General features: G+C 36.5%; 1 protein-coding gene across 1 annotated transcript; it reads left to right on the forward strand.

Annotated features, from left to right (window-relative positions):
• Positions 1-10827: 10827 nt before the first annotated feature.
• Positions 10828-11793, forward strand: LOC116590132 (olfactory receptor 4F6-like). Its single transcript, XM_032341784.1, is given in 1 exon segment — positions 10828-11793. A coding segment is annotated over 1 exon segment (966 nt).
• Positions 11794-19218: the final 7425 nt, after the last annotated feature.

Raw genomic sequence — 19218 nt, forward strand, 5'->3', positions numbered from 1 at the left:
CAGTACAGCTAGATTCAACACTAACAGATATGAAGGGAGAAGTAGACAATACAAAAACAATAGTAAAATTCAAGATCCCACTTTCAACAATGGATAGATCAGACAATATCAGTAAGGAAACACTGAACATGAACAATATTTTAGACCAAATATATCTAACAGATATATACAGAACATTAATTAGAGCAACAGAACACAAATTCTCAAGGGCACATAGAACATTCTCCAGGATAGATCATATATTAGGTTCACAGAACAAGTGCAAAAAACTTTAAAAGATTAAAATCATACCAAATATCTTTTCTAACAATAATGATCTGGACTAGAAATAATACCAGAAAGAAACCTGAAGAAATTACAAATATGTGGCATTTAAACAACATAACACTGATCAACCAATGAGTCAAAGAAGAAACAAATGGAAAAATCAAAAACTATTTCTAAGTAAATGAACATGGAAATACAATATAACAAAACCTATGGGGTGCTGTGAAAGTAGTCATCAGGAGAAAATTTATAGTGATAAATGTTTCCATTAAGAAAAAAGAAAGATCTCAAGTAAACACCCCAATGTATAACCCCCAGAGAACCAGAAACAGAACAACCTAAGCCCAAACTTAGAAGAAGGAAAGAAATTATAAAGATCAGAACAGAAATAATGAACTAGAGACTAGAAAGAATAGAAAAGATCAACAAAAATACAGAAATCCTCTTTTTTTAAAGATTTATTTTATTTTATTTATTTCACAGACAGAGACCACAAGTAGGCAGAGAAGCAGGCAGAAAGAGAGGAAGTGAAGCAGGCTCCCTGCTGAGCAGAGAGTCCAATGTGGGGCTTGATCCCAGGACCCCAGGATCATGACCTGAGCTGAAGGCAGAGGCTTTAACCCACTGAGTCACCCAGGCACCCTCTTTTATTCATAGTTGAGCTTTCTGCAATTTCAGTTCCTGTGGACAACTGTTGTGATCTCGAAACAGATGGTACTCCTCTGATGACTCATCAGAATGTTACTAGTAACCTAAAGATGTCATATTGCCTGTATACATCATTCACCCACTTCATCTCATCAGGTAGCCTTTTAATGGTCTAATCATCACAAGAACAATAAAGGTGAGTAGGGTACCAACAAATACTTTGAAGGAAAGAGAACACATTCACACAATTTTCATTACAATATATTTTTAAAACTGTTCTATTAGTAGTTGTTGTTGTTATTTTCTTATGTGCCAAATTGATAAATTAAACTTTATCATAGATATGTATGCACAGAAAAATATGCAGTATATATAGGAATTGGGACTATCTGCAGTTTCCAGCTACAGGAGCTTTTGGATGTATCTCCTGCAGATAAGGGGGCCCTGTAAGAGCATTTTTCCAGATTTATAGAGAAATAGACATCACTGAAGATTTTTAAGGTGTATAACATGATGGCCTGATTACATATATTGTAAAATGATTCTCTGGTAGACTTAGTAAACATCCATCATCTCATGCAGACACAATAAAAAGAAAAAAACAATTCTACTCATGATAAGAACTCTTAGGATTTACTCTCTTAACTTTCCTGCACATCACACAGCAGTGTTAACAGTCACCTGTTGTAGATTGCATTCCTACTATTTATTTTGTAACCATAAGTTTGTACATTTTAACTACTTTCTTCCAATTCCCCCTCTCCCCTCCTTTGATAACCACAAATTATATCTTTTTCTGAGATTCTTTGTTTTTTGCTTTTTGTTTTAGGTTCCATATATAAACAAGATCATACAGTATTTGTCTTTGTCTCAACTAACTTCACTTAGCGTAATGCCTTCAGGGTCCATCCTTATTGTCACAAATGGTAGAGTTCCATTGTTTTTTATGATTGGAAAATATTCCATGATATATAATCATTACTCTTTTTTATTTTTACAATTGATTTTTTATGAGAACTTCTAAAACATACATCTTTAGCTATTTTCTTTTTTTTAATGTTTTCTTTTTTTAATTTATTTTTTATTTTCAGCATAACAGTATTCATTATTTTTTCACTACACCCAGTGCTCCATGCAATCCATGCCCTCTAAAATACCCACCACCTGGTACTCCAACCTCCCACCCCCCGCCCCTTCAAAACCCTCAGATTGTTTTTCAGAGTCCATAGTCTCTCATGGTTCACCTCGCTTTCCAATTTCCCCCAACTCCCTTCTCCTCTCTAACTCCCCATGTCTTCCATGCTATTTGATATGCCCCGTGAAACCATATGATAATTGACTCTCTCTGCTTGACTTATTTCACTCAGCATACTCTCTTCCAGTCCCATCCATGTTGCTACAAAAGTTGGGTATTCATCCTTTCCGATGGAGGCATAATATTCCATAGTGTATATGGACCACATCTTCCTTATCCATTCGTCCATTGAAGGGCATCTTTGTTCTTTGCACAGTTTGGCGACCGTGGCCATTGCTGCTATAAACATTGGGGTACAGATGGCCCTTCTTTTCACTACATCTGTATCTTTGGGGTAAATACCCAAGAGTGTAATGGCAGGGTCATAGGGAAGTTCTATTTTTAATTTCTTGAGGACTCTCCACACTGTTCTCCAAAGAGACTGCACCAACTTGCATTCCCAGCAACAGTGTAAGAGGGTTCCCCTTTCTCCACATCCTCTCCAACCCCTGTTGTTTCCTGTCTTGCTAATTTTGGCCATTCTAACTGGTGTAAGGTGCTATCTCAATGTAGTTTTAATTTGAATCTCCCTGATGGCTAGTGATGAATCATTACTCTTTATTCACTCTTCAATGGACACTTAGGTTGCTTTTTGTCTTGGATACTGTAACTAATGCTGCTATGAATGAAGGGGTGCAGGTATCTCTTCAAGTTAGTTTTTATTTCCTTTGAATATATTCTTATATGTGGAATTGCTGGATCATATGCTAGTGTTTTTGTTTTTGGTTTGTTTGTTTTTTTTTTTTTTTTTTTTTTTGAGGAGTTCTTATACTGCTTTCCATAGTGGACTTACCAATTTATAATCCTACTAACAGTGCACAAGGGTTCCCTTTTCTCCACATTCATACCAGCATTTCTTACTTCTTGTTTTTTTTTTTTAATTATTATACCCATTTTAACAGGCATGAGGTGATATCACATTGTGGTTTTTATCTGCATTTCTACAATGACCAGCAATGAGTATTTTTCAGTACTTGTTGGCAATTTATGTATCTTTGGAAAAATGCCTACACAATTCCCTTGTATGTTTTTTACTGAAATTTTTTTTTTTTTTTACTTTTGACCTGTTACTCTTTGAGAGGTTACTATTATCAGATATATGGTTTGCAAGCACTTTTTACCATTCCATAAGTTGTTTTTACACTTTGTTCATGGTTTCTTTCACTATGCACAAGTGATGTACTGTGCAGAAATGAAGTACAGTTTGATATAGTCCTACATGTTTGTTTCTGACTTTGTTGCTTATACTTTAAGCGTGATTTCCAAAACATCATTACCAAGACCATTTCTGGAAGCTTTTTTCCCAAGTTTTCTTTTATGACTCTCATGGTCTCAGGTCTTACATTTACATCTTAAATTCATTCAAAGTTAAATTTTGTGGGTTGTATAAGATAGAGGTCTATTTTCAGTACCATGCTTTTTAGAAGACTAGGTAAGAATGAGCTAATAACTACACCTGTGCCCTTTAATGCCAACGTGTGGGTCCAGAGGAAAACAGGGAGTGGCAGAGATGAGTAACAGGGTGGGAGGATTGCAACTGTTGAAAAGTGCCAGTGAAACTGGCCTTGGGTTCTTTATGCTTTTCTCTGACTGTTCTCTCACTGAGAACTGCTCTTCATCAAATGGTGCCTGACAAATAGGCAGGGAGCAGAGGGAGGGGAGTGAACAGAAAATAAAGCATGGGCTGAATTCTTTCTTGATAGAAATCAAGTACAACTGATTTACCCCAGCACTTAGTACATTGCCCAGCTTCTCTGGGGTAAGAGCTAGATTATTTCTTAAAGACATGAATGAGCTGAACTGAGCAGTTATTCTGCACTCCACTCCCCCATTCTCACCCCACTTCTTTGTTAGTATAACTGAATTCTAAAGGGGACCATTAAGTCAGAGTGAGTGCAGAGGAGGGTGTATCTTTTTGATATAATAAAACAGAGAAAGTCTACCTCATTTAAGCCCAATTTACCTCATCATCTGTTTTTAATTTTTTATTTTTTATAAACATATATTTTTATCCCCAGGGGTACAGGTCTGTGAATCACCAGGTTTACACACTTCACAGCACTCACCAAAGCACATACCCTCCCCAATGTTCATAATCCCACCCCCTTCTCCCAAACCCCCTCCCCCCAGCAACCCTCAGTTTGTTTTGTGAGATTAATTTTAAGATGTAACAGTCTGAGCTGAACCTCCAAGGGAGGTTGAGATCTCATAGATTGTCAAATAACCCATTACCTCACATCATTATTTGTATCTAAGTGTGGATTGGGACTAACGTGCAAGGTCATAAACAATATTTAATTTGACAGGTACTCATTCATGATCTCTTGAGATAATCATATGATTCTTTTCTTTCATTCTATTAATGTAATTTATTACATTGGTCAATTGCATATGTTGAGTTATCCTTTTATATCCCAGGAATAAATCCAACGTGATCATGGTGAATGATCCTTTTTTATTTTTTTTAAGACTTCTTTATTTTATCTTAGAAAGAAAGCATGTGAGTGGGAGAGATGCAGAGGGAAAGGGAGAGAATCTCAGACTCCCCACTCAGTGGGGAGACTGACTTGGAATTCAGTCTCATGACCCTCAAATCATTACCTGAGCTGGAACCAAGAGTTGGACACTCAATCAACTGAAACACCCAGGCATCCCATGAATAATCCTTTTAATGTTGCTGAATTTGGTTTGCTAGAGTTTAATTCAGAATTTTTGCCTCTAAATACATCAGAGATATTGACCTGTACTTTTCTAGTAGTACCTTTACTTGGCTTTGGTATCAGAATTATGCTGTCCTTGTAGAATGTGTCTGGGAGCATTCCCTTCTCTTTAATTTTTAGGAAGGGATGGGAAAGACTGGTGTCTTGGTTTAATAAATTTTTAATTAATTTATTTATTTTCAGCATAACAGTATTCATTATTTTTCACCACACCCAGTGCTCCATGCAATCTGTGTCCTCTATTTAATACCCACCACCTTGTACCCCAACCTCCCACACCCCCGCCAATTCCAACCCCTCAGATTGTTTTTATCCAGGATCTATAATGAACTCCTCAAATCAACACACACAAAACAGACAATCATATCAAAAAAATGGGCAGAAAATATGAACAGGCACTTCTCCAATGAAGACATACAAATGGCTATAGACACATGAAAAAATGTTCATCATCACTAGCCCTCAGGGAGATTCAAATTAAAACCACATTGAGATATCACCTTACACCAGTTAGAATGGCCAAAATCAACAAGACAGGAAACAACACGTGTTGGAGGGGATGTGGAGAAAGGGGAACCCTCTTACACTGTTGGTGGGAATGCAAGTTGGTGCAGCCTCTTTGAAGAACAGTGTGGAGATTCCTCAAGAAATTAAAAATAATTTTTTTTAAGAAAAAGCCCTACATATTCACTTTGTGTTCAGCCCTACAAGTGTGTAGTCAGTCCTGAGTGCAATGTGTCTGGGGAATGTTGTATAGAACTCCAATGAGCTTACTTCTCAACCTTCATCTGCATCTTTACCCCTGAGTATATAGGAAGTGATGAAGATCACTGTGGATGATCCTTCTACTATACCCTCTTCTTCTGCCCAACTTGATAAATGTGGGAATTCATAACACCTGACTAAATAAGATTTTATAAACATATGCCTCCCTGAGTGAGTCTAATTTAAAAGCAAAGAAGGAGTGTCTGGCAAATTGGGCCTCCTTTGAAGTTTTTGGGCTGAAAACAGCTAGATCCTCATTGCAGCTCAATTCCTTCATCCAGGGAGTAAATACTTAGGAGGAACATTTATCTTTGAAGGTCATGTGCTCCACATACTCCCTGCCGACACGCACATCACAAGCACATCTTGTTCTAATCACATGATGCTCCCTGTGTCACTGTCCTGATTATTAAAGCTTTGCACTCCTTTTTTTTTTTTTCTTACTCCCTTAATATCACTAATATTCACAATTAAAGTGGAGGCAGTGCTTGGTTCAGGACCTTTCACCACTAGTACTTGAGCATCTGGTCCCCACCTCCTCTCTTTTCTCCTAAGGTGTCTGGAATAAACTCATTTACCACCTCAGGGTTTTCTGGCCAAAACTAACAGCTTAATCTAGGGTAGGATCATCAAACTTCTTATGGAACAAGCCAAAGACTTTGTGGGCCGTATGTCGGCCAACTCTGCTTCTGGTAGCACAAAGAAGCCATAAACAATACATAAACAAATGGATGTGCCTGTGTTCCAATAAATTTGAGAAAGAGGCTGTGGTCCAAATTTGGCCCATGGACCATAATTTGCTAACATTTAATTCGGAATAGTATATTTTTATCTTTTCATTTGTCCAACAATTTAGTATGGTTATGGGATTGTTCCCCTTGGATAAATACTCTTGCTTGTTCTGGAAAGAAATATTCATACATAGGGCTCACTCTATCTCATTCCATAATGAGGGCATCTGCAACAAATGTAGAAACTTCTTAGTCTTCCCAAATCAGTAAATCTAAGATCATATTTCCACATAGTCTGTCTTAAATGAGTTATCACCCACACATCCAGAATATTAACTTGTGAAATAAGCAGGAGATACTCTAACATCATGCATCTTCTCTTACTTCCCATCAATAAGTAACTCTTCTATTTTTCTCTTGAGCCAATTAACATAACTCATGGCCTGGTTCCCAGGAGAAATCAATATAAGGCTGATAATTAGAAATCTCAGAAACATCAGTAGGTCACTACCACCTACTGCTACTAATTAACTGTATTCTTATGGAAAGAGACATATATTTTGTCTGAGAGGTGATTATACTACACAGCGGAAATCAAAAGTATTGAGTTTCTACAAAGGAGACTGCATACCTAAGAACAGAACAGGTAGGTCAGACAAATATTCCTAATGTTGAGCAATACCACAGCAATCTCTATCTTCTTATACTTCCATTCTACTTTCTTTCCCTTTTTCCCACTTGCATACTTTCCTCCTCTATCTACTTATTCTAGTCTATTGAACAGTGTTCTATTTTAATCACAAAATTATGCCTGAAGAAGGAATATTCTGAAATGACTGATATTTATGATGTCTCTTTGGTGGGTTGGTATCTCAAGGATCTTGCATCTCTCACCACTTGCTTCATCCTCTTAGGTGATATTTCACATTTCTCACTGTGGGTACCAAATATGTCTTGCCCACTCCATTTCCACCCATGCTTCCAACAGATTACAACAATGGAAATTATTTTCTGCCTTCATGCAGGAAAAGCTGGGGTGAGTCAGTTCCCTCCATTTGACACATTTGATCATCTGATCAAATCATCCAATGATGTTAGCCAATGAATGGGTCAAGAATTGGAGAATGATAAGAATGAATATGACTTAGTAGAACTGGTGTCCATCGGTTGTGAAAAGAACCTCTGTGAGAAGCAAGCTAAGATGGTTAAGAGTAGAGATTAAAAGAAAATTCATGAGTATGGTACATCAGTGACAGAACACTGGCAAAATGAGTTTTGAACCAATTTGCCTCCTACGCTTTCAGTTTTAGGATGGTTTTAATTATTGATCTTGGCCTCTTAGAGGAGAGGCTATGTTTAATCACTAAAGTCAAAAGACCTAAGTTCTATCTGATTTTCTGCATAGCCTACTTGAAAAATATCCTTCCTATGTTCTGAATGTTAAAGCCAAAATATCCAGCAAGGAGAGCAACCAACTCTTAGGGGACTCTGCTTTCAGAGAATTTCTGATTCTCCAATACCTCTAAGAAAGAAGTCTAAGAGGTCTTCATACCTCTAAGAAAGGTATGTCCACGGTAGCCAAAGTATGGAAAGAGTCTAGATGACCATAAACAGATGAATGGATAAAGAAGATGTGGTACATATATACAATGTAAAACTATGCAGCCATCAAAAAACTGAAATCTTGCCATTTGCAGTGACGTGGATGGAACTAGAGGGTATTATGCTAAGTGAAATAAGTCAATCAGAGAAAGAAAGAACTAAAAATTATTAACTGGTTTAAATTCACTCTTCCCTTATACACTAAGCATGAACACAGTATTTCAGGATAAACTAACTAAATATTAGAGGTAATTTCTTGTAAGTCTTGAACAAAAGATGGCGTCCTCTTCAGATGGTAGCTATACTTGTCCTGAACAAAACATAATGTTTAAACTAGTCAAATGACTAAACTGTACACCTGAAACTGTTGCTGCATTGTATGTCAACTATGCTTAAATTAGAAAAAAGAGAAAATGAAAGGGAAAAAGAAAAGGAAAAAAAAAAAGAAAGAAAGATGAGATCCTCTTTAAGCAGGATAATCAAAACAAAGTAGTATGAAGAGTTACTGGTAAGTCTGTTTTCACTAAAAATTTCTAGCTTTTCTCTTCAGACAGATTTCTTCAGTCTTACCTGAAAACATAAGGAAATATTAGCAACAAGAAATTTCAGTTGGCAAGGTAAATAATGTATTATATTATACATTTCCTGTTCTTGGTGTAGGACTTGCCTATTACAAATAACAAACTCACCCTCATTCTGTAAAATGCCATCCAGTTACCAATATTTTATATTCCTTGACCCAAATCTCTTTCACATATATTAATGTTCTCTAAACAAGGAGGCAGGTACACTTCTGGTTGGAATTAGGTATGAAGCATGAAGGTTTTCTTCATAGCATACCCAGGAATTGTCATTTATTGGCTGAAAGATGTTGGTTTAACCAGAAGTAGTTAAAGTAAAAAACTAGTACCAAAATAATAATAATGGTAATAATTAATAATTACCTTGTGTCACATATATGCATACTTCAGTCATATTTCACAGAATTCTTTTTCCTTTTCTTGCCCCTATTTCTCTTGTTGCTTTCATTTCCTTTTCATGATTATTATTGATTATGCTCACTACAAGTGTAGCTAACATCTATCAATACACAGTGCTATTACAATATCACTGACTATATTCCTTGTGCTGTAACTTTTATCCAAGTGACTTATTCATTCCATAATAGGAAGCCTTCATCTCCCACTCCTCTTTACCCTATTTTGCCCATAACCCCACCACCTTCCCCTTGGCAACTACCAGTCTCTTCTCTGTATTTATAGGTCAGTTTCCTCCTTTTCAAATTTTTATTTCAAACACATGACCAGGTTTCTGTGCTCAGCAGGGAGTCTGCTTGAGATTCTCAAGCTCTCCCTCTGCACCTTGCTTACTCATGATCTCCCTCTCACTCTCTAAAATAAATATATAAATCTTTAAAAAAAAAACATGGACAATGTGGAAAACTACAAAACACTGATGATCAGAGTTTTTATTATTAAAATGACCTAAAATGTCATTATCCAAAGTGATCTTGCAATGTTGATCTTGCAAAAATACTTGCATATTTTGTAGTGTATAATAATAAAGAGCACATCACATAATACATAGTCCTTTATAAAAAATTTTTGTTACTTAATAATTTAGTGGACATCTCAACAACTGTAAATTTTCATCATTTATAATGGCCAAACTCATTTTGGAACTAATCTTATCAAATTCCCCTTTCTGAATCTTCTCATATCTAATTGTATCTTTTAATTGTACATTTAATTTTTCACTTTAAATAATGATAGATTATATATACACATCTTCATCTTTCTACCTATTCACAGTCAAAACATATATTCCCCTTGAAAAAGTTGCAGCAATTTTACTCACCCTCAAATAGCATTTTAGCTAAGCTCAGCTTCAAATACTGGAAGACATGATTGCATGACCTCTATCTTTCATGACTCTCTGGAGTCCTGTATTTTTTACATGCTTTTTGTGTATCATGAGTAAATATTTTGTTTCATTATCTCTGAGTTTTGTGTTTGAATTGCTACTCACTAATGCTAGAACAGATATATCAAAAACACAAATGCTCTCTCAATCCTAGCAAAGTAAGGAGAAGCCCTTTTTCTGAGTCTGCTGCCACTCTGGGGTTTAGAATTTTACCAATTTAAGGTACATCTTAATTCTCCAAATCACTGGTTGCAGGGGCAATACTGGAAACTATCAGAGAACTAAGCCTATTCATTTTAAGCTATGAGTCCTCATAGAGTCAACACTCTTAAATTCATTGGCTGGTCACTATTCACTATTCCATGAGTGATAAATGCCTGAAATTTTGCAGTGCAAAGTAAAAGAATAATCAGACAGTACATTCTGCTATGGTATATACATGTGCACAAATATGATTAAGAGTTTGAACATTCAAATCATAGCTGACTATTTAAGACACAGAAAACATTTTCTCAAACATATAAGGAGAAGACTGAAGAAGCCCAAAATTGCAAAATAAACATGGTAAAGAATCTCTACCAGGCAGATGTTACTCTTTGCTCCTAATTCCTCCATTTTACCTGCCTTACTTATTCTCATATGATTTCTTTCCTGTAACCCTAGCTGGACTTTTTATTACCTCATTTCTATTTTTTTAATCTTCCCTTCACCTGCCCTCTCTGTAGGTGTTATAACTTCAAAATTAGACACAGGTAACATATTTTACACAAATCAATGATGGGCAAACAACATATCAATGTTCACTTCCCATATTTATCACTTCTGCCTTATTTTCTACCTTTAGAATATTTCTGCTTCTTCTCTACTGATTGAGCCAATGGATGCAACAAATGACTCTGTGGTGTCTGAATTTGTATTGATTGGACTTTCAAATTCATGGGAGATGCATCTTTTTCTCTTTTGGTTCTTCTCTGTATTCTACATGGGAATTATCCTGGGAAACCTCTTCATTGTGTTCATGGTAATTACTGACTCTCATTTACACACACCCATGTACTTCCTATTGGCCAACCTCTCTCTTCTTGATATAGGTCTATCCTCTACCACAGTCCCCAAAATGATCTCTAACCTTTTCACTAACTGCAACATCATTACCTTTCCCAAATGCATGATACAGATATTTTTTATTCATTTCGTGGGTGGAGGTGAAATGGTGGTGCTCATAACAGTCACATAACTTGCTGTGTTCTTGGTGAACCTGACCAAGTACACTGCAATCTGTAAGCCTCTCCACTACCTGACCATCAAGAGCCCCAAAATGTGTGTTTCCTTTGTAGTGGCTGCCTGGATAGTGGGGATAATTCATGCCGTGTCTCAGTTTGTTTTTGTCATAAACTTGCCCTTCTGTGGCCCTAATGAAGTAGATAGTTTTTACTGTGATTTTCCTCGGGTCATGAAACTCGCTTGTGTAGACACTTACAAGCTGGAGTTTGTAATCATCGCTAACAGTGGGTTTATATCCATGGCTACCTTCTTCTCTTTAATTATATCCTATATCTTCATTTTGGTCACTGTCTGGAAACGTTCTTCAGGGGACTTGTCCAAAGCATTTGTCACACTGTCAGCTCACATCACTGTAGTGATTTTGGTTTTTACACCATGCATGTTTCTCTATGTGTGGCCTTTTCCTACAACATCATTGGATAAATACTTTTTCATTGTTGACTTTGCTATCACCCCCCTCTTGAATCCTGCCATCTATACATTAAGAAACAAAGACATGAGAGTGGCCATGAGAAGACTGGGCAAACGGATTGTGGGTCCTAGTGGGATCTCACAATGAATGGAGCAGATCCACATACAACATGCTTCAGGTTCACCAAGAACACAGCAAGTTATGTGACTGTTATCACTGCAACGGTAAGAATTCTTTTAGGGGGTGGCAGTTTAGCAAAGGTCCCCCTGTATAAATTGATTGTTTAGTTAGAGGTGACTTTATTTTGTTAACCACAGAGAATAAATTGACTTTACCTACTTCCATCAAGAGGAGAGATGAGAATAGAAAACTGAGCTGATTTTCAGAAGTAAACTTAATATTTGAGTGCCTTTTTCTGGGTGACATTTTCTGTGACTTGCTAATTGTATTTACTCTCAATTATGAAAACAAACCTCAAAGAATTGATAAATATAACTCAGAGTAAACTTACGATTTTAATAGATAAGGTGCATTTGGATAAATCTAAATCAATGGCCTATTTTTTAAAGATTAATTTATTTTAGAAAGAGAGAGTGGGTGCATGAACAGTGGTATGGGGAGAGGCAGAGAGGGGAAGATGGAGACAAGCAGACTCCCCGCTAAATGGGGAACCCACCACTGGGCTTGATCCCAGGACCCTGAGATCATGACTTGAACTGAAATCCAGTTGGTCACTTTAACCGACTAAGCCACCCAGGTGCCCCAGTATTCTATTTTTTTAAATTTCTATTTTATTTTAGTTTAACTTAGAATAAGGAGAAAATCTACTTTTTGTTAGTTATTTTAAGGATACTGTATTTGTTTAGATTCGAACAGTTGTAAGTTAAGAGAAACTTTTTAACATGATACATAATTTAAGTAAATACAAATCAAAGATTTGAAAATTATTATTTAGGTGGGAGGGGCAGAGGGAGAGGCAGAGAGAGAATATTAAGCAGACTCCATGCCTAGCACACAGCCCAGTACTCACAACACTGAAATCAAGATCTCATTTGACATCAAGAGTCAGAGTCTGAACCACCTGAGCCAAGGAGGCACCCCAGAGATTTGTGAACTTTTTGTCTCATACTCTATTATTCTAAAAATGAATATGTTACAAAATTCAATTATCCCAGTTTATGATCAAGGAACAAAAGAACCTCATTGAAATAATAGATGTTTCACAAAGAAATAATCAGTCAGGTATGTGTTTATAGATTCTGGTTTCTTTGAATATGGTTTGCCAATCAGGCAATATATATCAGACCCCAAGAGCTTTTATATCTGAGTTTGAAGTCTTGAATAAATGTAAAGCCAAAAATGGTGAGGCATATTCAATTCAATTGAGTATTTCTACAAATGGACTAAGTGCTTTATTAAAGTTACACATAACTTTTTGACAAATTTATTTCTACTGCTCTCTAAATAAAATCTACTCAATTAAGGAAAATAATGCCTATATTTTTTTCCTGTATTTCTTCAAAAACCTGTCCAATAATATCTCTGCTTTATCCATGTAAATTAATCACTAATACTTTTTTTAATTCTTTGGTATTCATCTGGATGGGAAGTTCTTCTTTACTTCAATATTGCTAACCACTCCTTCTTTCAAATATTTTACTGGGGTTCTGAGAAACTATATTCTCTTGTTTTTCCTTCTGCTCTTTGGGAATTTCTTCCCAGTAGCAGTTTCCTGGGGTTCTCACATCTGCTCCATGACCAAAATTAGTGTTCCTCAGAATTGCCTCTTTGGTCTTTTCTCACTCCATATTCTATCCCTGGGGGCATCTATTCCTTTGGCTTTAATTACCATCTCAGCTAAAAGCTTGCATTCTTAAGCCAGTGTATTATTTCTTGAATTCCTACTTCATAAATTTAACTGCCTGCTGACTTGATGTTTCAAGGGCATCTCCCACTCAGCATTGGAAACTAACCAATCATCTCATCCTCCAACTCACTGCTCTTTCAGGCCTCTAGTCATAATAAGCAGCACCAATATTAACCCAGTTCCCCAATGCAAAATCTAGAAGTAATAATGGACTCTTCCCTTTCCTAATCCCCAAAAATAATAAATCAGCAAATCATATTAATTCCAACATCTAAACACATCTTTAATATGTCCTTTGTTTTCTTCCAATTGTCACCATTCCTTTTTTTTTTTAAGATTTTTTACTTATTTGACAAAGAGAGACAGAGTGAGAAAGTAAACACAAGAGGGGGAGTGGGAGAGGGAGAAGCAGGCTCCCTGTGATGTGGGGTTCGATCCCAAAACTCTGGAAACATGACGTGAGCTGAAGGTAGATGTTTAAAGACTGACCCACGAGGTGCCCAAATGTCATCATTCTTGTCTAAGTCTTCACAATTCATTTTTCAAATAGGATATTAAGTCACTAAATGTCTTCCCCCCTTCAAATCTCATCTCCCTTAATTCCCATTATTGGCATTCAGAATGAAAATTTTTGAAAAATACATATAAATCTAAGCACATGATATTTCCCTTAAGACCCTTCACATACTTACCATTGTTATTATATTAAAATATAAACTCCTTTTCAAGATTTATCAGGACATCCAAGATCTGGCCCCCATCCTCCTCTCCAGACTCAGAGGACAACATGCTCTTGCCCTATCTACAATACTAGAGGCAATTTGATTTCTTCTGATTGCCTAAAACTTTCATTTTCTTTGAGCACCCTGTGGCTCAATCAGCTAAGCGTCAAAATTTGGCCTTCAGCTCAGGTCATGATCTCAGGATTGTGAGATGGAGCCTTGAGTTGAGTACCACATCAGGTTCCATGCTCAACACAGAGTTTGCTTAAGATTCTACCCCTCTGACGTATCCTCAATTCATGCTTTCTATCTTTCTCCATCCCTCTCCCTCTCTCTCTCTCAAAAATAAATAAATAAAACCTTAAAACAATAAAGTTTATTCTCTCTCATCTTGAGGCTTTGCACTAGCTAATCATTTTGTCTGAAGCCGCCGTCTTTTATGCTTTGCCTATTAACATCTGTTCATTTCCCAATTCTCAGTTTCAACATCATTTTATTAAGAAACACTTCCAAGAACCTGGGTCCAGGAGAGCTCTTTCCATTGTATATATTATATCACTCCTTAGTGCCACTTTTATAACATCAGCCACACTCATAATTTCTTATTCAAAGTATGTCTTCCTCATTACAATTTAAGTTTAATGTGAGAAAGGGGCTGGGTACATCATGGTTACTGCTATAACACAAGTGACAACTCCACAGAAAATGCTCAATAACTATTTTCATTAAATAAATGAATAAAACCAACAAAGAGTAAAAAACAAGTAATGTGAATAATTTCTTGAATACTGTTTGGACTTTCTTTGTACATTCAATCAAAGATCATAGGATTACAGTAATTCCTCCCTTTTCTTTCTCCTTTTCTCTATTAATTTTCTCTTCTTGTATGTCCTCAGTACTCTATGGTGAAATCTACTAATGAGAACATTTTGTAGACTTAAGTCAATTCAAAGCTTAGGCCAATCTCAACTGAGGCAGTCTATATAAATAAGTGGTCTCAGCCCTTTGATATTCTAGGTCCCATAAACCCTATCTTAACAACCTTTGCTCCTCTTGACCCAGCAGCTTTTTCTTCTGCCAAGCAAACCGAAGATCCATTCCTCAGAGAATGGCTCTCAAATCACAGCTTTCTCTGTGTCTGCCTGGTAAACTCCTCAGGACTTTATTTATACCTAAATGTACTCATTCATCTTAATATGTTGTTCTGCCTGGGATAGTGTCTGACTTAGAATCCAAGAATATCAGGACTGGAGCACACTGACATGATAGAATGATTTTATGGGGGAACTGTGTTGCAGAATAGTCTCAGGGGGTTGAGAAGAAACAGGAGAAATTTTCCTCTCATCTTAGAGTAGTTGTGCTTCTTCTAGGCAAATGAATAGCTTTACCTCATCTTATATATACTGATTCATGTACTTGACCATGCATCCCTATTTATTTTTTAATTTATCAGCCCACAGTATTCTCCAGTTTATATCATTGTTTATATATTTTGTAATGTCGATACTTTTTGAAAATTAATTTGAAATTATCATCTGCAGTCAAGAGAATTATGATTTTCCTTTTTCCGAACTGAGAAAATAAAATACAACTCTGAACAAATACAGCTCTAAGCAAAGATAGATCCTTCACACTCTGGGGCCCCATTATAGCCTGGAGATCAGATTCTTTGTATCTCCACATCAAAAATAAAGACTTACTTTTACAAAGATACACTAGGCTAGTTTCAATGCCTTATTATAGGTCCTTTGAATGGGTATCTCCCCCAGGTAACATGCTCCCATTAGGAACAACTCAAAACAACTCCCTCATTTTCCTCTTATCTGTGTCACCTTTATCTCTTAAAAAACGGATCCAATAATATACAAATTTTACTTGTAACCAGTCAACTCAGGAAAAATAAGGGTCAGAAGCATTCAAGAAGACCTTCATCCTCAACACTCCAAAGTTTGGGACCATAGGTAAATATATACAGTTTAACACTGGCTATAATTGATATTAGGAAAATGATCAATTTATCCTTACTCCCAAGAATTATCTTGACATATCATGGGTTTTATATCTATTTCTTCAAGTTTGGTACTACAAGTGAAGGTATGTCTGTCCACTCAAGATATGTTTTCACCCTTATCCCTTCATCTCCGTGCTTTCAAACAATTCATCCTGAAGATCATCAAATCTGTAAAGGGATATTTTACACAAACCAACATCCTACCTTCAAAACTTACCCTCTTCCCTCAACCACCATTTATCACGAGGAATTCTTTTCTATTTTTCTCATGGGAAAACAAATATGACTCAAACATTTAGTCCCCCAAGAGAAACTAATACTGGGCTCAGTATTGCTCTTATCTGAGACATCAGAAGGTCATTCTTCTTTGCACCTAATTAGCTTATTTCCCTTTTTGAAGAACCTAATACAGATTTAGTCTTTGAGGAAAGATTGTGCACAGAAATTAAGATAAAGCTCTCTGAATTTTTTTTCTCCTAAAAATGTATATCCTGTGGCTGAACAGGCAGATAGGAAAGATGCTTTTGAATTATAAAACTGCACCTGTCATGATTACATTCCTCTCCCTAACCCACTTAACTCTGCTTCAGTGTCTGCTCTTCTGTAAAATATTTGTGTCAAAAATTTTCTTTTATTGAAAATATTTTTGTCCTGTTCTTTCTTTTTTTTAAATTTTATTTGACAGACAGAGATCCCAAGTAGGCAGAGGTAGGCAGGGAGAGAGGGGGAAGCAGTCTTTCCACTAAGCAGAGAGCCCCATTCTCTACCTGTTGAATGAAGTAACTGAACAAGATTCTCTCAAAGTTCTTTCCCAATTCTATACAAACTTATAATTCTGATCATCTTATTTGTTTAATATGTATCTATACTTCTTTTTTAAAGAAGGGTCTCCCCAGGCCCTGAATGACTGAAAAATATTATATCTCCAATAGGAATGATACAAAGTTGGGTATTCATCCTTTCTGATGGAGGCATAATACTCCATAGTGTATATGGACCGGAGTCTTAACCTGTCTTTATGTAAGTGGCCAGTTTCCCTACAGCTTTACTAATACTTTCCATCCTTTCAGCCAAAAGATACCTAAAGCAGTGAATGAAACCCAAATAAAATTCACACCCAGGTGCTTATAATTTATCAATGTGTTTTGGTTTAAACTTGTTCAAGCAACATATGCAATGATATGCAATATTCTACCAATGCCTTTTTTGATTATTATTTTATCTTCCTTATTTGTCTTTTAAGAATTCTTTCTAGGATTTTCTTATTCCTTCTCCTATTCATCACTTTACTTTCTTTTTTTATTTTTTTAAAATTTATTTTTATTTTTAGCATAACAGTATTCATTATTTTTGCACCACACCCAGTGCTCCATGCAATCCGTGCCCTCTCTAATACCCACCACCTGGTTCCCCCAACCTCCCACCCACCCCGCCACTTCAAAATCTTTAGATTGTTTTTTCAGAGTCCATGGTTTACCTCCCCTTCCAATTTCCCCCAACTCCCTTCTCCTCTCTAACTCCCCACATCCTCCTTGCTATTTGTTATGCTCCACAAATAAGTGAAACCATATGATAATTGACTCTCTCTGCTTGACTTATTTCACTCAGCATAATCTCTTCCAGTCCCATCCATGTTGCTACAAAAGTTGGGTATTCATCCTTTCTGATGGAGGCATAATACTCCATAGTGTATATGGACCACATCTTCCTTATCCATTCGTCCGTTGAAGGGCATCTTGGTTCTTTCCACAGTTTGACGACTGTGGCCATTGCTGCTATAAACATTGTGGTACAGAAGGCCCTTCTTTTCACTACATCTGTATCTTTGGGTTAAATACCCAGGAGTGCAATGGCAGGGTCATAGGGAAGTTCTATTTTTAATTTCTTGAGGAATCTCTACACTGTTCTCCAAAGAGACTGCACCAACTTGCATTCCCACCAACAGTGTAAGAGGGTTCCCCTTTCTCCACATCCCCTCCAACACATGTTGTTTCCTGTCTTGCTAATTTTGGCCATTCTAACTGGTGTAAGGTGATATCTCAATGTGGTTTTAATTTAAATCTCCCTGATGGCTAGTGATGATGAACATTTTTTCATGTGTCTGATAGCCATTTGCATGTCTTCATTGGAGAAGTGTCTGTTTATATCTTCTGCCCGTTTTATGATATGATTGTCTGTTTTGTGTGTGTTGAGTTTGAGGAGTTCTTGATAGATCCTGGATGTCAACCTTTTGTCTGCACTGTCATTTGCAAATATCTTCTCCCATTCTGTCGGTTGCTTCTTTGTTTTATTGACTGTTTCCTTTGCTGTGCAGAAGCTTTTGATTTTGATGAAGTCCCAAAAGTTTATTTTCGCTTTTGTTTCCTTTGTTTTTGGAGACATATCTTTTTTTTAATTTATTTATTTTCTGCATAACAGTATTCATTATTTTTTCACTACGCCCAGTGCTCCATGCAATTCGTGCCCTCTAGACATATCTTGAAAGGAGTTGCTGTGGCTGATATCAAAGAGATTACTGCCTATGTTCTCCACTAGGATTCTGATGGATTCCTGTCTCACATTGAGGTCTTTTATCCATTTTGAGTTTATCTTTGTGTATGGTGTAAGAGAATAGTCGAGACCCACAGCAAATATCATCCTCAATTGGAGAAAGCTTGCAGCCTTCCCACTGAGATCAGGAACATGACAAGGATGCCCACTCTCACCACTCTTGTTCAACATAATATTAGAAGTCCTAGCAACAGCAATCAGACAACAAAGAGAAATAAAAGGTATCCAAATTGGTAATGAAGAAGTCAAACTCTCTCTCTTTACAGATGACATGATTCTTTATATAGAAAACTCAAAAAAAAATCCACCCCCAAACTACTAGAACTCATACAACAATTCAGCAAAATGGCAGGATACAAAGTCAATGTATAGAAATCAGTGGCTTTCTTATACACTAATAATGAAAATACAGAAAGGGAAAT

Source organism: Mustela erminea, chromosome 5 (genome assembly GCF_009829155.1).
Source record: "Mustela erminea isolate mMusErm1 chromosome 5, mMusErm1.Pri, whole genome shotgun sequence".
Taxonomy (NCBI): Eukaryota; Metazoa; Chordata; class Mammalia; order Carnivora; family Mustelidae; genus Mustela; species Mustela erminea.